This window comes from Danio aesculapii, chromosome 10, assembly GCF_903798145.1.
Source record: "Danio aesculapii chromosome 10, fDanAes4.1, whole genome shotgun sequence".
NCBI lineage: Eukaryota > Metazoa > Chordata > Actinopteri > Cypriniformes > Danionidae > Danio > Danio aesculapii.
This window is the reverse complement of record NC_079444.1, coordinates 9,579,205-9,598,849: the sequence shown is the minus strand read 5'-3', so window position 1 is coordinate 9,598,849 and position 19,645 is coordinate 9,579,205. Positions and strand designations below refer to the sequence as shown.

Here is a 19,645-nt window from a genome sequence, read left to right as displayed (position 1 = left end):
ATGGAATGAAAATCATGTTTTTTTTTTAAATTTACGAAACTTTTTGTATAAGGAACATTATTTCACTTTCAGTATTTTAGCTTGAGAATTCCCTCTAAAATCTGGTATGTTTTTTCTCATTAACATCCTGTTTCTCCTGTAAAAGTGTCACAAACAGACATAAAAATGGCTTGTGAACAGTGTTTCATGTTGATTTTAAAGGCAGGCCATATGGTAGGTATGATCTGGGTCGCACATGAGGAGATCCAGCTTAATTAAGGGGAATGAGAATCACCCGAGGCCCAGAAGGACATCAAAGAGTCCTTTCTCTCTCTCTGCTACACAAACGCTCCCACATTCCCTGCTTTTCCATGTTATTTCCCTTCATCCTTCTCTCTGTTTTCTGTGAACACAACATGTGCAACACCTGGAATTGCTTTCTCTGGTGTCTTCCCTTTAAAGCAGCAGTGAAACAGCATGCAGGCCTTGACTTGGCTTGTGCATCTGCTGCGGACTCTCTTTTTGGAGATCCCACCTTGCTAAATTAGACAGTTTTCTCTTCAAGGCCATCTTCAGGGAACTCTGATGGCTTCTGTCAGTGGCGAAGCCCATATGAAATATGTAATTCAAATGTTCGAGATGTTTGCAACAAAGGCTCATTCTGAAAACGTAGCCCTATGTACATTTCTGGAGATCGCAAATTATGTAGGCAGAAGTATGTGTGGCTGCATTTCGTCTTTAAAACGAATGCTACGGGGCGGTATGACACCATTCCTTTTTGCGCTAGTAGCTGACCGTTTACCTCTGTATGGACGGCTTTCCCGTTGTTACTAGTTTGTCCAGCGGCTGGCAGTAGCATATGTCGGCAGACTTGAGACGCAGAGAGGAATTGACCGTGACGACAGAGTTCCAGTCCAGTGAAGATTAGTTCTAGAAAGCACGTACGACAAAAAAAAGCCAAAAAATAAAGTAAATAACAAGATAAGAATGTGGTAAAATCTGAAAATGCTGAAGAAGTCGGTTGGGTTTAGGAAAGTGAGTGGTTGGGTGTATCGGTCGGTCAGTCAGTCAGTCATTCAGTCAGTGGACAGCGGCCTCTTGTCGATTTATGTGAGAAGAGCAGGCGTGAATGACACTCGCAAGAGAAATTTGAGATTTAAAAAAGCTTACACAGCGACCTCTGGTGGATTCACGAAAACAAAAACAACAGAAAATGTACCCCTGGGATGTATTTTGGCGCTCTCCAGAAATGCAAACCTGGGCTACGATTTTAGAGTGAGCCTGGGTTGGATTTTTTCAATTCAAAATATACAAAAAAGTGGCAAAAAATGATGATTAAAATATAATTTTAAATGTTGTTTGATACAAATACAATTAAGGAATATTTTTGAAAAAATATTTTTACTTTTATATATTTAAAAACATTTAAAAAGTAAATTCATCCATTCATTTACTTTTCACCTTTGTCCCTTTATTAATATAATATATAATACATATATATATATATATATATATATATATATATATATATATATATATATATATATTCTGTTACTCTATTATATTTAATAACTTTTAAATAAAATATATTTTTTTATTTAAGTAACATACTTTGTATGTATTTTCTTGACCCTGAATTATATTTTAAATATATTTTGTAATATTTAAAATGCAAGATTCAAGATTTAAGATAAGTCTTTTGTGTCTCCAGAATGTGTCTGTAAAGTTTCATCTCAAAACACCCATACGATTATGTATTATTCCTTTTTTAAATCTGGGAAATTTGAGCTGTTAAGTCCACAGTGACAGACAACAGTGAATCTCCCTTACTACAGTAAGAACTTTCCCAACTGTTATTTGATATATTTGTTTGGGAGGTAATTAAAGCCATTCTGCAACGATGATTCACACACAAGTCCACAAACTGGGAATGAAGTGACTTCTTTTATAATTGTATTGACATGCGGTTGTGGTGTTGAATTACTTATGGATTTTACTGTTTGTGTTAAAAACATGCAGTTTTAAAAACATTTTAAAGTTGTAAAACTCTAAGATTCTTGATCACATTTGATGATGATTGTTGGTCACAGCGAGCTGAACAGATCTTTTAATCCCAGTTGCTTTGCGCACGTCCTGTCTTGTGGATATGATTATATGCGTTACTACGGAGACATGATAATATGCATCTGTCAATCAATTCGATGGGCGGGAAAACCACACTCCTATGTCACGTTGCATTGAGCCTCAAAATGGGAGGGATTTGGATTTTAAAAATAAGAGACTAATTGTTTTTCTATCACTCCAATATGACTGTGAACACACTATACCTACACACAGGTCTGTCCAAACAGCTTACAAAAGATGATTTTCATCATAGGTGGCCTTTAAATTAAATATAGTTTCGATTTCAAAAATATATATTTTATTAAGCCTCATCATCAACACAAAATATATTTAAAAAATTATAAGCCAGAATATATATATATATATATATATATATATATATATATATATATATATATATATATATATATATATATATATACATATATAAAACTGAACGTTCAAAGAGAGCCACAGATACAGGAATCATGAAAAAAACAGCAGGCGCCGGGTGTAGAATAGACTCCCGATAAATTATTTTACACCAGTCGTTGTGATTCTGCGCTATTGCTCAGTTACACAATCCAACACATCCATTATTTATATAAGCACTGACAGTTTAAAGGAAAGCGGAGGATCAGGATTTGAGATCATTCTTTTATAAGAAGAATGTGAAGTTCTTTTATGTTTCTGGTTGTTTTATCTTGTCTTTGATGATGGGAGCTGTACTTTGCAGGGCTGTGGACTTGCAGCTGGTGCTGTCTGCTTTAATGAGAGACCCACAGGAAGCTCATGTCAGACGCTCCTGCCCCGTGGACACAGGAAGTGGTTTGATTAAGAGTGAACTTGCTGCAGTCAAAGGAGAGCTGTCGAGGGCTTCGCTTTATTTCCTTCTCTAGAAAGAGAGTCCAGATGTTGTCGATGATGCTCAGTTTCAGATAAGAAACTGACGTGTGGATTCATTCTGCCATATAGCATCCAGCAACCTCCACCTTTATGTTTGCTGAGTTATTTTCACACTTTGGGTTCAGTCTTTCATAGTTGAAGACCATAGATATGTACACTAGATTTTGCATATGGGCCCTGAGCATGCGTCAATACCCCTGCCATATTTGTACAGTGCTCCCAGGACAAAAGTCATTCAACCGGACTTAGTCAAGACCAAAGCCAATCTGAAGATGTTTTTTGAGCTACGTACAGGTATAGTAATTAGCAAACAAAGAAAACAAAGCATATAGGCATAAAATTTCATAGGTCAGATTTAGTTTGTTCTGATTGTGGTATATGAAATTTTGTGCTCAACAAGTAACGTTATTGGCGCTAATACAGTCTTACTGCATTGACCATAAGGCAGAGTGGCACCAACTTGCACTAAATACTAGGATTAGGCAAGTTTATTCGTTAAAGAATACCAGCGAAAATGTAAATAAAACATGACAAGACGCTAGTGCCAGAAACTTGTGTTATTGTCAGCTAAGTTAACGTTAGTTTTTGAAGTAGCTTATAAGAGTGTCTGATTATAACATAACAGTGCCTGCACCTGAAATTTGTATTGTATATATCTATGGCTCCACTACTGCACCTTGATCCCACATTCATTTTAAAGAAGCGCTACCCTGTACCAAGATGGCAGCTTTATTGACACATTCCTTCCAATAGATAACAATAGCCTACGTGACACCTAATGTATATATCTGTGGTGGAAGACTAACATAATGTTTTCTTACAGACCCAAATAATTTACTGTCATCGCTAAAGTGAACATTGGAACAGATCCAATGCTCCTCCACAAAGGTTAGTCTAGTGTTTTGTTTCTTTTTGGTTGCGAGGTTTGGTCACTGCAGGGCTTTTGTTCCAGATTTTCTTAGGCTGGGCATACACTTTGTAACTGTTTTGCGATTTCAGCATGGTATAAACTCATACTGTATGGGATGATCGCATGCAATGTAAATGTAAAGCTCAGGATTCATGTGCTCGCACACTATATGGTCTGATTGTTCAGCAGCGGCTTGACTGCTCAGTGTGCTCACACTTTGCATATGAAATCAACAAGTAGCTCCCTTCTTCTTCTTCTTTTTTTTTAATGGTAGTTGGTAAACCAGCATATGCTGTATTTACTTCCTAGCAGACAAACAACATCATAAGATTTTATTATTAGGTTAGATTTAGGTCGCCATTGTCTAAGGACAATGTTATTTTGACGTCCAATATTGACATGAAATGACGTTGATATTTGGTTGATTTTAGGTTGATTTTAGGTTTTAGATGTTGGAAAGGGACCAAAATCCAACGTCGAGCCATCTTAAACCAACGTCATATTGACATCAAATACTGACATTTATTCATCAGCTATGGCAACCGAAATCCAACGTCTGATAGATGTCATAGTGGTAACGTCCACATAACGTCAAGCTGTAACATCATTACACGGTGATATAATGCAATTATATCTCCGGTGTTGGATGTTGAGATCTGCCTGTAGTTGGGTTTTGACGTCAACGCGATTTTCATTTCCAAACAAAATACAATGTCCCACGACTTTGGGGTACAACTTCAATCTGATGTCATGTTGACATCCTGTGCCTGGTGGGTTAGTGAAAAGGAAGAAATTGACCCTTCGCTAAGCCACACCCGAAAACCGCCACACACCAATCATGGCTTAGCAACCGTAGCTACGCGCAGGAGATCTGATGAGCGAGGGAAACAAGCCAAATCGTTGTGCATATGGATTATGCAAATCTGATACCCTATATCCTAAAGGTTTGGACGGGGTGGTGGAATTTTTCCCTTTTCAAAACCTAAAACCCAAGGAGAGAAATGCCAGTGTGGATCAAGCTCTGTGAGGGGCCGTAAAAGCAGCACAATCCAGTCATATGTCCATCTGTTTCAAGCTACGAATAGTTGGTTTACATATCAACAGAATAAAACCGAGATGTAATCACAATCTGAGCACTTGCGATCAATAAACTTCACCCGCAGCTGTTTTTCAGTCATTTATATCCCTCATGTCCATGTCAGAGCTACAATTCACCAATGTTTGCGGCAGTCTTTTGGAGATTTAGTCACTGATGACGGCATTATACCGGGTTAGTATCTGCTTTAATATTTGGTGTCGGATTAATATTTGCTGGTAGGGAAAATCTGTTTGTTCACTTTTGCTATTTATACTTTTATTTGCATTTTAATTTATTTATTTTTACCACTTAACTGCAAATTAGAATAGAAACTGAATAAAAAGCACACAAACATACTGACAGTTATAGGTACTGTACATTGTTATGGGTCAATGATGCTAATATGCGACACAAATCCATCAATTGCCTCTTTCTGGCTGCTCTTTCTATGAATGAATTATGTAGAAGCACTGTCCACGCGTGTTTCCTTGTCGGTTAGTAACGCTATATTTCATTGCACAACAATTAGTCTATCAGGCTTTTTGGCTAAAAAGAGAAATCACAGTTTAATTTGTTATTATTAGATTATTTTTAAATTTCACCTCTCCTGCTGTGCATGAGCTGTTGAATGGTCAGCGTATGAGGCGTCTAGGCTTTAGCTTCAGTTTTAATTCAATTATTTTCGAATTGGTATTATGTCATGAATTTGTCCTTTTTTTTGTCTGGCTTTCTCAGATATCTAACCTAAAGCTTGACAGGCGTAGCAACAGTAACTAAGGTGGGTGGGGCTTAGCGAAGGGTCAATTGGAAACCACAGCTATTAGAATCCTAATCAGATCTCGCTCACCTCTCCCTCACTATCCTTTAGTTTAGTGGCTGATTTATCAAAGCGGAATGAACCACCAATTACTCTGGCATATGGTTTATGCCCCTCCAGCTGCAACCCAGCACTGGGAAACCAATCAAATCTGTATCTCACAAATATATGCTCTAGTAGCTGGTCCAGTTTGTCATAAAAAGGCCATTTCTGTGGGTCTGACCCACTGGTGTTGGTTGTTTTTTACATTTATAATAGAACGACATCAACACTTTCCATCAGTTGTCTTTTTCTTGGACCTTTTCTTTAAATAGGACTAAACAGTGACCTCAAACTTACTCCGTACATGCTAACTTTGACAGAGATGTATTTTTAAAGTGATAGTTCACCAAAAATAGGAAACTCTGTCGTCATATACTAACCCTCCACTCTCTTAAATATAGTAGTTACGTTCATCATAAAGAAGAGAGGAAGAAATATGTTCATCATAATTTGGTTAAAGGTGTATTTATATATTAGTGTATTTGTATATTTGTATGGTGTATTTATATATTAGATGTGTGAAAAACACAGGGTGTAAATCTCCAGGCTCAAGGGTCAGTAAAAATTGCAAATGGAGAAAGAAACACACATATACACACACACACACACACACACACACACACACACACACACACACACACACACACACACACACACACACACACACACACACACACACACACACACACACACACACCACACACACACACACACACCATTTCCTGACTGCACACCACAGCCAGATAGTATAACTGCAGCTGACTCTGCAGATCAGAGCTTGTGAAAGTAATTGAACTAATGTAAATGTGCCTGGTTCGCAAACCTGCCAGTCCCTGCACACATGCAAGAGCTTTTACTCTGATTAAGATCTTTGAGGAAGTTTTCAGGAAGTTGTAAAAAAATCGTGACCTAAAGCTGGAGGCATTAATACTAATATCAAATGTTCTGTATGTAGGGCTAATTGTGTTTGTATAAATTGAAGTCTTGTTTATTTAAGTCTAATAGTAATTGGTCAGGTAGATCAACTCTAACAGGAATTCATACATTTCAAAAATCATCTGTGTCAGTAAAGACCCAGATATATCTGAAATGGATAGATTGGTATTTGTGGCATAAACTGTTAACAGTCGATTCGAATGTTATCATTCCATTGAAGGGGCGTTATTGATGGTTATACATGGAGGAATACTAAGGATATTGATGTCAAAAAAGAACATCAGATATTTAAAAAGGGAATGGGGGATTACAAATGGTTGTTAATCAAACCAAGAATCAAACCCAACTCAAAGAGTCCAAACTGATTAATGGAATGTGGTAGCTGGTCAATAAACCTGACAATGGCCTGAATTACCTAAATTTTATAACAGAAGTTTTGGCAATACTACAGAATAAGCCAACATCACAAGAACAAACTGTTGTTAGCAAATCAGCATCACTTAACAGCAGCACTCTCTGTTTCAGAAGAAAAATTAAAGTCTCTGTTTCTCATTTGTTTAAGCTTGTCAAGCCCCTCCTGTTTCCCCAGTGTTGCTCAGCCGTGTGTTTGACCGTGGTCTTGGCTCGAGTTTTGTATGGCATGGGCACAGCGGAGAGAATGAATCGCTAGCAGGCTCGTGCTGTGCTCGTCCTGGCGGCTGTATGAGTGAGCTGGAAATGTGTAACATGGTGCGAGGCATCTTTTGCCCTACTCAATCACATGTATATTCTGAAATGAGATGAGGAGAAATTAAAAGATATCTCCACCTTGAGAGACAGTCAGTTGCTGCATCAGATTGATATCCACACTCATTTTCTAATAACAGAGCTGTGGTATATAATATCTAATATATTAGTAAATGAATAAACCTTGATAAAATGATTGAATAAATGAGCCAATGAATGAATAAATGAATCAATACGTGATTAAATCAGTCTGTCAGTGAATGAATGAATAAGTGATCGAATGAATCATTGAGTGACTGAACAAATGAATGAATAAGAGTTGGAATAAGTCATTAAGTGAGTGAAAGAGTGAATAAATGAATAAGTGATCGAATGAATCATTTAGTGAGTCAAAGAACGAACAAAGTGACTAAAGCAATGATTCAATGAGTAAATAATTTAATGAATGGCTAAATGAATCATTGAGTGGGTGAAGCAGTGAACTATTGAGTGATTTAATAAATCAGTTATTTGAAAAAATCAGTGAATAAGTGATCGAAGAGAGTAAATGATTAATGAAAATCTGAATGAATCATTTAGGATGCAAGCAGTTTAATGAATGTCTGAATGAATGATTCAGTGAGTAAACAGTTTATTGGATACCTGAATAAATCAATGAGAGGGTGAAATGATGAACTATTAAGTGATTTAATGAATCAGTGATTGAAAAAAACAGTGAATAAGTGACTGAAGAAGTGATTCAGAGAGTAAATGATTGAATGAATGTCTGAATGAATCATTCAGGATGCAAAGGGTTTAATGAATGCCTGAATGAATGATTCAGTGAGTAAATAATTTATTGAATACCTGAATGAATCTTTGAGAAAGTGAAATGATGAACAATTAAGTGATTTAATGAATCAGTGATTAAAAACCAATAAATAAGTGGCCCTGGATGTTTCAGAGCCCTTCCAGCTGCAACCCAACAGTGAAAAACACTCACACACTCTCATTCGCACACATACACTACGGTCAATTTAGTTTATTCAATTCACCTATAGCGCATGTCTTTGGACTGTGGGGGAAACACCCGGAGCACCCGGAGGAAACCCACACGCGAACACGTGGAGAACATGCAAACTCCACACAGAAATGCCAACTGAGTCGAACCAGCAACCTTCTTGCTGTGAGGTGATCGTGCTACCCTCTGCGCCACCGTGACGCCCCGAAAGAATCATTCAGTAAGAAAAAGAAAATAAAACTAATATTATTAAATGTAAAGAGGTTACTAAATGAATCGGTCACACTTCTTATTTACACACTTCCTATTCTCATTCATACAAACAGATGGTATTAATGAAACTCAATGAAAGCATTTCAACTCAGTTTATTTCATTCAGACTTCATTCAGGCTGGATTAATATGCAATAACTTAAAAAATGAATCAATTTAAATCTACTTTTCTGTTAAGCAGTGTATCAACACTCTTTTATTCCAACTGACATACGCAATTTAACTAGAAAGTGTGAAAATTAGAAAGCAACTGAACCAGCCAGCGATTGAAAAGCTGAATGAATCAGTAAGTAAATGAGTGTTTCAAAAGAGTACGTGAATCAATATATGATTTATTGGATGAATGAATAAATGAATTATAGAATAAATAGGTGAGCGAGTGAACTGATGGATAGAGCGTTTGAATAATTGCGAGAGTCCATATTTGAGTGCCAGTCTCAGATAAATAGACATCCCCCTCCTCGCTGCTGGTGTGTGGCCAACTCTCCTTGATACAGTCCAGTATTCACCGCTAACATAACTAATCCTTTCACTAAATCAAGCCTCCCACTAACCCATAAAGAGCTAATTGTGTGGTGAGTCAGCTCACACACACTCTCACACAAGCACTCGCACATATTCAGAGATTCCTACATGTCTTTACGCTCTTTTTATACCTTGTATCTTTTACCACCACAGCCTTCCCACTCGCTAACACAGTGTTCCTGTGTGTGCCCTTGATCACAGATGCACATGTGTTTGTGACCGGGTGCATATGTACGTTTTTGCATGTGTGTACGTTTATGAATGCAGTGCCTCTCGAGTGTGTTTGCTCAGACTTACAGTGCGGCTGTTCTTCCCTCGTGTGAGTTGTCAGGCCTGTTCCCATTAGACTGCTTTTAACACACATCTCTTATTTTCACACATCAGTGACAGCACTGTTCTCTGGCACTGGAGGCATCCCAGAATGCTTTGCTTGGCTGCATAGGTCCTGAATTTAGACCTTTAGGTCATTTTAAAACAAACACGGTGTGTTTGCAAACTAGATAGACTCACTTGAACCCCGTGCCCTCACCTAATCATAATCTAAGAAATCTTTTTGTCTGCTTAATGCAATGATAGGGCGGCACAGTGGGAAGCACGATTACCTCACAACAAGTAGGTCGCTGATTTGAGCCCTGGATTGGTCAGTTGGCATTTCTGTGTGGAGTTTGCATGTTCTCCCAGTGTTCGCATGGGTTTGCTCCAGGTGCTCCGGTTTCCCCCACAAGTCCAAAGACATGCACTATAGGTGAATTGAATAAGCTAAACTGGCTGTAGTGTATAAGTGTGAATGAGAGAGTTTATGGGTGGCGACTGGCGTCCCCTGATTAATAAAGGGACTAAGCCAAAAAGAAATGAATAAATGAATAATGGCATGATAATGCTAAGCTATCAGAATTTATGTGCTGAGTTCCGTGGAAGTGTAATTTGGACATTCATCTATTGTGAGACTGTGTGAATTTTTCTCAGTCACGTAGAGCAATCTCATGCATTTATACCAAACTGCTTAACTATGACTCCGTTGCACTCCCCATCATCACAATATGGGAAAAGCAACTGGCTTGAATTGGGACTGGATATCGGAGAGTATCCAGGTGATGTCTAAGAAAACTGCCAATCAACTTACAGTATACACTATAAACTGATCCACAAGGCTTATGCAACTCCGTATGTGCTACACCGAATGGAACGGTTACCTACCCCTTTTTGTACATTGTGTAATTCAAACTCTGTGGGGACATATATGCATATGTTTTTTGAATGTCCAATTATCAGTACATTTTTGGACAAGGTCTTTCAAACTATCTCAGAAATCCCCCAAATATCTGTTTATCGAATGATGATTAGGATCTAAACTTAAACACTTTCCAATGTAGGATATTTCATACTGCACTAACTGCAGCCAAGAAGGTTATATTTAAAATAAGGCATGAACCCACATTCCCAGCGGACAAAATGTGGCTTATTGAACTAAAAAATATTGCGCTTTTAGGACGTTCTACAGCAAGAGTTAACAGAGCTAAACCACAAACAATCAAAGCATGGTCTGATTTTATTGAGAAAATTTCTTATTTAATAACTAGATAAACTAAAGCATACTGAAAGATAAAGAATATTATATTAGAGGTGTATAAAGGTCACTTTTCACCCCAGAGTTTTTCTTTTCCTGTGTATTGTTATTTATTTTCCATTTAATGCAAACCCTGGCTTGTGTAACGCTGTTGCTAACAAAAAAGAATTGATGTGCTTATTATCATATAGGGGATGACGCGGTGGCGCAGTAGGTAGTGCTGTCGCCTCACAGCAAGAAGGTCACTGGTTCGAGCCTTGGCTGGGTCAGTTGGCATTTCTGTGTGGAGTTTGCATGTTCGCGTGGGTTTCCTCCGGGTGCTCCGGTTTCCCCCACAGTCCAAAGACATGACACAGTCCCCAACAGTCAAAGACAAAGACATAGATAAATTGGGAAGGCTAAATTGTCCGTAGTGTATGTGTGTGAATGAGTGTGTATGGGCGTTTCCCAGTGATGGGTTGCAGCTGGAAGGGCATCAGCTGCGTAAAACATATGCTGCATAGGTTAGCAGTTCATTCCGCTGTGGCAACCTCAGATTAATAAAGGGACTAAGCCGAAAAGAAAATGAATGAATAAATAAATTATCATATAGGGGACCTTTTTCCACCTACAAATCTGGTTCTACGTAATATAATCAATTTATTTCTCTTTTCTATACCTTTTTCTAGAGATATTTGTGACGATCCGAAGCGACACATGATGAAACATGAAGAGAACTCATAGAGACCACCTAAAAAGCTCTTTTGTAAACAACGGCTTGGTCTTTTCAACATCGGACCGTTACACAAAGTTAAAAGAAACGAATGACAAATGAACAGCCTCCAAACTCCCCTTTATGGACCGCTGCCACAGACGTCTAATGGCTAAACCTTCCATGAATGGTTTTCTCTTTTGAGTCACTGGGAGCTCTGTAGAATGGAGGATCCATTCCAGACATTTTCTCAAGGGTCTGTCACACTACCTCTGAGAAGAATGAGCAATTTTCACCAGATGGAGATACGCGCATGTTGCTACTGAACTGGCCCAATGGTTCATTTGTCTGGACGGAGAGCTAGAAGAGGAGGAAGTGGCCGTAACTTGACCCATGACAAAGTATGTGGATGAAGAGCCAGGCTGGAGTTTAAAGAGCCGGGGAAATGGGAATCGACAGTAAAGTTTCGAACAAAACTTGCTTTGTGGTCTGCACCTGGGAAATATGAGACTTTAGTGGATAGACACAACACAAACAGTTCATCTTCTTTTTAATCAAAGACGTACACTGGTGACTTCTGCCGTGGGTGGCCTGATATTTAACCTTGTTTTAATGGTACAAAGAGATGCGTCTACTTTACTGAATAGCATCTTCCTACCTGTCTTGTTGTTGAGGTTGCCAGTTGTGATGCTGCGCAGGGGTTTCTTGGCCTGGCTCTCGCGTCTGGGTGTTTTGTTAGTGGTGGTTTGCTGTTGTCTTTCCCTCCTTTATGTCATCACTTGCAGCCCCCATGCTGATGATCCCATGGCCGGGCAACCCCTGCCCAGGGCTGGAGGTATGGCTTTGGCAGGAGGTCCAAGCAGGCCAGGTGGGGTAGGAGGTGCCCCTGTTGGCCCTGCAGGACGGGAAGGGTTCCAGGCTCTGCTACAAGAGCGTGAAGAGCAGCACAGGCAGCATATTGCCAGCTTGAAGAAACAAATAGCTCAGCTCAAAGAAGCTCTCCAGGAAAGGAGCGAACAGCTTAAGGGCATGCAGGACTCTTTGGAGAAGTCAACTGGGAAGGGCATGGGGGGCGACGTGGCTGAAGACCACAGTCATAGTGACCTCCAGGAGTTTTTACGCAGCCAGCTGAGCCGGGCAGAGGTCCACACTGGTGTGCGACTTCCCAGTGAGTACGCTGTGGTGCCCTTTGAGAGCTTCACCTTACAGCGCGTCTACCAGCTGGAAATGGGGCTGACTCGTCACCCTGAGGAGAAGCCGGTGAGAAAGGACCGCAGGGACGAGCTGGGAGAAGTGGTGGAGAGCGCACTGCATGCCCTCAATGCTCCAAACCATGGTAGAGAAAAAACAAAAGCCAGTAAAGTCTACACGCCGTCAGACTTTATAGAAGGTAAGAGGAACGGTTATGCAGTTAGCATGTCTGTGATTCTAGAATTGCGGGTACATTTTGCATCTGCTATTATTTTTTCAGCAGCAAAAACTTTAATGAAATAGTTTAGAATTAAAATAATGTTTGTATGTGTATTTAAGGACATCTTGTCTCAAAAATATTAACTTGAAGACTCCCACTTTAAACTCCCACCTGTTTAGTTATCAAGAAATAATCATTTTATTCTTTGTTTAATGTGTTTACTCTACTAAGTTCAATTAAGATTTGCATGAAACATCTATTTTCTGTAATAAAAAATAAATAGATGTCCCCATGTTTTGTCCCTTTGTTCTGTGAAATCTGTTATAAAAAGCCATAACAATCAGTAAAGCACTGATAGAGAAAAGCATGTGAATTCCTTTAAGGGATGTCACTTTTTCTGACCGGAAACTCTGGAAGACTTTGAGTGGCATTAATTTGTACAAAATGTTTAGGGTAAGCCAATAGTAGATTAATTATATGTCAACTTTTACTGTGATATTTCAGTGAAGACATGCCATGTGCATGTGCATGCATTTCAGTTTTAGACATGCCATGTGGCATCTGGTTTGAGGTTAGCATCTTGAGCTAAAGCACAAAATGGTGGAAAATGTCAACTCTGTTAGTCAACCTTGTTTGTGGTTTAAAAAATGAATCATAAGTTAAACAACAATTAGTAACAATCAAATGATCCCTATCACGATGAAGCATTTTGCATTATTTTACATTAATAATCAATTCAGTTCACTGTAAATTTTACATTTGTTGTACAGTACTCAGCATATATAAGTACACCCCTCACAAATCTGTCTTTATTAATTCATATTTTTAATAGGAAGCTATACAATATTTTAATTATGCATAGACATTAGATTAGTCAGTACTGAAGCCAAATCTGGAGCTTATCTAACAAAATAACTTATGATAGCGGTTCAAAAACTAGCACAGCCAAATTTATATGTTATAGAAAAATATTAACCACAAATTTTAAAAAGAGAAAAAAATCAAGAGGAGCAAAAAAATTAAAAATTTTCTTGAATTTAATTGTGTTATCTTTCTATTTCTAAATATGTTTGGTGACTAAAATATTATTTTAATAAGTATATCTGTTTAATAAATCTGTTTTATTTCAATGTACCAAAATACATTGCCTATATTCACTGAGAAATGTATACAAATATTAAAATTAAAATTTCAAAATGGGGTGTACTCAATTATGCTGAGCATTGTATGTCATTATAATTTAAGAACAAAAGAATAGAAAATGCCTGAAATGTACCCACAATTCTGGATTTATTCATGTATTTGCTTCTGCTGTTCTACTAATAATTGGCACTTCTAGAGTACTTAGTGTCTTAGTGTAATATCCTACATAATACACTCAAAGAAGATTCGGTTTTGTTTTGAGTGAACATGGTTTTATTGTGACTGCTTACATCCACTACAGCCAATAGTGTAAGTGGATGGTGATTTGGAAGGATGGTTGGAGTTTTCAGGAGGCTGTTTGGAATGTGCTAGCAGTGCAGAGATTAGACGCTTAACCTTTGACAGTGTACCACAGGAGAACTTGCCAAGTCTCAGGACATTGACAATTCCTAGATTTTAGTTGAGCACTAGCCTGACATACTTCCAGAAAGTCTCTTAAAATGATCTCTGAAGCTAGAGTTGCATGTTATGTTGTAATTCTTGCATCCTCAGAACCAAATCAATACAAAGCAAAACAACTGAGCATCCTGTAGTAGCATGCTAACACGCTAAAGCCAGGATATCCTGAGATGACTCCAGGAAACGAGCACAGCTGTATCGTGTTCAGAGCCGTGTCATCTCTGCCATTTCCTCCAGAGAGAAAGCAACACATCTTACTCACTGTTTGTGTTTATAGACATTACAGGAAATAAATGATTCATGTTGCTATGCATCTTGTTTAGCACTTGAAATTGAGATGCTAGAAATGAGCTATGATGAAATGCACATATACAACCTTTCAAGATGAGGTAAACGCAATTACGCAGTTAGCTTTGCAGGTTTCAGTTGTTTGGTGTATCTTTAAATAGATGTCCATTCCTTGTCAATTCAAGTGTCCTTGAAAAAACCCTATAGCACACTAGTAACGGCATGATAACCACCCAGAAAACCCTAGAAATAGCTTAGCAACATGTTAAATATTGCTCATCATCTTACAAATGTCTATCAACACCCTAGTGACCTCAAAGTAACCACCCAGGTAGCGAAGAATTCTGGCCCAGATTTGGCATAAAGCTGGCACAGCAGGCATTTGTCTGACTCTGGCATACAGCATGTGGGCCAAACATGGCCCTGGTTTGTCAGAGGTGGCACCGTCTTTAAGTCAGCAGACAATACTTGGGCCAGATGTAAGTTGTAGTATTTGGCCCAGGTGTTAATAATTGATATGTGGGCCATGTAAGTTTGGCCAGTTTTGGCCCACTTTTAAAATATTCATTCATTCATTTTTTTTTCGGCTCAGTCCCTTTATTAATCTGGGGTCGCCACAGCAGAATGAACTGCCAACCCATCCAGCACATGTTCTACGCAATGGATGCCCTTCCAGCTGCAACCCATCTCTGGGAAATATCCATACACTCTTGCATTCACACACATACACTACAACCTACCCAATTCACCTGTACCCAATATAGCCTACCCAATTCACCTGTACCGCATGTCTTTGGATTTGTGGGGTAAACCGGAGCACCCAGAGGAAACCCAGGCGAACGCAGGGAGAACATGCAAACTCTACACAGAAACGCCAACTGACCCAGCCGAGGCTTGAACCAGTGACCTTCTTGCTGTGAGGTGACAGCACGTCCTACTGTGCCACTGCGTCGCCACTTTTAAAATACATTTTTATTATTTTAAATGAAGAATAAAATTCTATCAATCAGAAATGCATGGCCCTAGGACGCCTAAAGCGCAATAATTCATGGGTTTATCAATTTCATTGCAGTCGTGACACACCAACATATCTGGCCCAGTTCAGGCTCAGTTATGGGTTATTAACTTGGCTGAGACTTGGCACAGATATGGTCCATGTTTGGCCCTTGTCTGGAAGCCAGACCTGATTGTGTGGGCTGGAGCTGAGCCAGAGATATTTTGCTATGTGGGCACCCACAATACTCTGGAAATGTGATAATCGGAATAGAACAGAAATTACATATCATTGTGCTAACCTACCACAACACAAAAAGAACACAAAACAACAATCTAACAACCACCCAAATGCACATCATTATCCAAGCAACCACTCCAAACACTGTGGCATCTGTAAATTAGCATCTCTGAAACAACAAAAAAAATACCTGGGAAATTGCATAATTACAACACATTAGCAACTGCATATAATTGCACCTACAACCTCCCACAGCAACATAAAACAACAGCATCCACCAAGAACACATTGGAATTTGCATAATTAGAACACATTAGCAACTGCCAATTATTGTCCTAGCAACCACACATACTGTAGCAACCTAGCTACTGCATAACAACACCCCAGCAACCACTTACATCACTCTGGCAACTTCACAGTATCCACCAAAAAATATCTTAATCTGTATAATGAAAACACATTAGCAGTAGCATATCATTGCCCTAGCATCCAGACATAACAACCTAGCAGCTGCATAGCATCACCCTAGCAACCTCATACGGTATCCTGGAAACAGCATAGCTAGAATACATTAGCAACTGCAAATCACTGCCCTAGCAAACATGTTAGCAACTGCACATCATTGCCCTACCAACAACACATAACACTCTAGCAACCACCTACATAATGCTAGAGACAGCATAACCAGAATGCATTAGCAACTGCAAATCACTGCCCTGGCAACCATCCATATCACTCTATCAACCACATAGCAACAATCCACAACAACCTAGAAACTTCCTAACACATCAGTTTATAATTGCCATAGCAACCTCCCACAACACCAGAACAACACAAAACAACTCCCTAGCAACCACTCACAAGAGTGTAGAGACTGCTAAGCAACACCCCAGAAATTAAATAAAGCCAACCACAATACCCTTGAAACTGCATAATCAAAATACATTAGAGATTGCACATCATTGCCCTAACAACCACTTACATCACCCTGGCAACTGCACAGCATCCACCAAAAAACTCTGGAAACTGTATAATCCAAACATATTAGCAACAAGATATCATTGCCCAAACAACCATACATAACAACCTAGCAACCGCATAGCAACACCTTAACAACCTCCTACAGCATCCTGGAAACAGCATAACCAGAATGCATTAGCAACTGCAAATTACTGCCCTAGCAATCATTCATATGACCCTAGCAACCACATAGCAACAACTTATAAGAACTAGGAATTGCAAAATATATTACAAACTACATATCATTACCATTGCAACCTCCCACAACAACAGAACAACACAAATCAACCCCCTAGCAACCACTCTCAACACTGTAGAGACTGCTAAGCAACATTCCAAAAACTAAATAAAACCACTGACATACCCTGTGAAACGGCATAATCAAAATAATTAGACACTGCATATTACTGTCCTAGCAACCACTTACATTAGCCTGGCAACTGCACAGCATCTTTTGGTGAACAATATTTGTATGCAATTGCACATCATTGCCCAAGCAACCACACATAAAAATCTAGCAACTGCATAGCAACACCCAACCAACCATCTACAGCATCCTGAAAAAAGCATAACCAGAATGTATGAGCAACTGCAAATCACTGCTCTAGCAACTATCCACATAACCCTAACAACCACACTATCCTAGCAACCATTTACATTACCCTGGCAACTGCACAGCATCCACCAAAATCCCTCTTGAAACTATATAATGAAAACATGTAAGCAACTGCATATCATTGCCCTAGCAACCCAACATAACAACACCCTAGCAACCACCTACAGCTTCCTGGAAACAACATAACACATTAGAACGCATTAGCAACTGCATTTCACTGCCCTAGCAGCCATCCACATCAGCCTCGCCACCACACAGCAACAATCCACAAGGAACTGCAAAACATAAAAGAAACTGCATATCATTCCCATAGCAACCAACCACAACACCCTAACAACCACGTAGTGCAATAACATGTAAAGTTTTAAAAACAACTAAGAATGCCATAGCAACTTTCCCACAAATTTATTTCAAATTAGATGCACATACCTCCCACTGTAGATCATGATATAGTGTTCCCACACTGTGCTACCAAAACTAATGAAGTATGAAGCTGTGAAGTATGATCTGATGGAAATGTTTTGTGCAAACCTTGTGTGAGTGTGTGTTTGTTTCTCCATAACAAACTTCATTGTGCCTTTTTTTAGCATTATGTAAAACATGAATATGCGACCTAAACAGTATTCAGTTGATGCTTTATAGTTCAGATCTCTCCAAAGGCTTTATTTGGATCAATTGGAGAAGCGTGAAAGTACAGAGTGTAAATCCAAGCGTGACCACCTTCCAGATGCTTTTATTATAAGGGATGTTACCCAAACCTCAGACGGGCTGGTGCCTCTGCCATCTCAACATCTGCCCAAATGATTCTTCAGAAAGCCCTTATCATAACACCATATCTCTGGATTCTGGGTCTTTGATGAGAAATATGTGGCTTTTCAGTGTAATCTTTTGTTCGTGAGAGAAATCTGATATTTTTCTCTTTTGATTCAGTTTCTTTGCTGTCGAGAAACAGCCGAAACATTAAAGAGCCCCTTTTATGCTATATACAAGGTTATATTTTGGTTTTGGGGTCTCCAACAACAGGCTGATATGCATGAAAAAACACTTTCATTGTCTTATAATATGCATTTATTTTTACATAATTATTCCAACGACTCCTATATAAATCCTTCAGGGGATTTGTTCCCAAACCCCTCCTTTGAGTGAGGCTAATCTGCGCTGATTGGTCCCAGAGCCAGTCTGTTGTGATTGGTCGACTGGGTTCATTGCGCGACAGAGAGAAACACCCACCACTGCTATGAAGTAGCACAGAGTATGTGAGAGCCCAATGCAGGAATGTAATAAAGCAATGCAGTTAAACATCAGCATATTACTTCACTCTTAAACCACAACCCCAAGTGATAACAATGACACACATTCAGTATTAATCCACACAGTGGCAAAAGTTGAACTATTTTGAAAATTGAACAAGTATGGTGAACAGCTGATGCTTGCCATAGCAAAGACAAATGGCAGAGTATCGCGAGTTGAGAAACGTATTTAAATCGGTAAAGGAAGAAGCACGCATCACGGATTTAACGTGGTTTTGGATGCAGTATGTGAACAGCCCATACAGATTTAACATTTAAGATTCTGACGGTATGATAACCATGGATAAAAATATCATGGTTTCACGGTATTGTGATTACTGCTCCAAAATAAGTTTGTTTTAGGTTGCTTTCACATTATTCTTGCGTGGATCTGAATGCGATTGCTGGATTCACATATGCCAAACAAACCGCCCTAACTGGGGAAACGTGCCAGGTTCTGAAACAAAAGTCTAGGTGTGAAAGCACCCTTAAATGTCTGGGTAAAAAAACTACAACTCCAAGAAACATTTAAAATATTTTGGAGCAGTAGCTTTTGATGTCGAGGTTCCTTTTCTGTTCGATGTACTGTTGCCCTAAACAATATATACTTTAGGAATGGTATTACAGAAAACT

General features: G+C 39.0%; 1 protein-coding gene across 1 annotated transcript in view; it reads left to right on the top strand.

Moving 5' to 3' along the window:
• csgalnact1a (chondroitin sulfate N-acetylgalactosaminyltransferase 1a) overlaps positions 1-19,645 on the top strand; it is a 68,035-nt gene that overhangs the window by 11,850 nt on the left and 36,540 nt on the right. The window contains exon 2 of the mRNA XM_056467068.1: positions 11,530-12,942. Coding sequence (XP_056323043.1) covers positions 12,165-12,942 — 778 coding nt within the window. The 5' untranslated portion in view covers positions 11,530-12,164. The remainder of the gene's footprint in view (positions 1-11,529; positions 12,943-19,645) is intronic.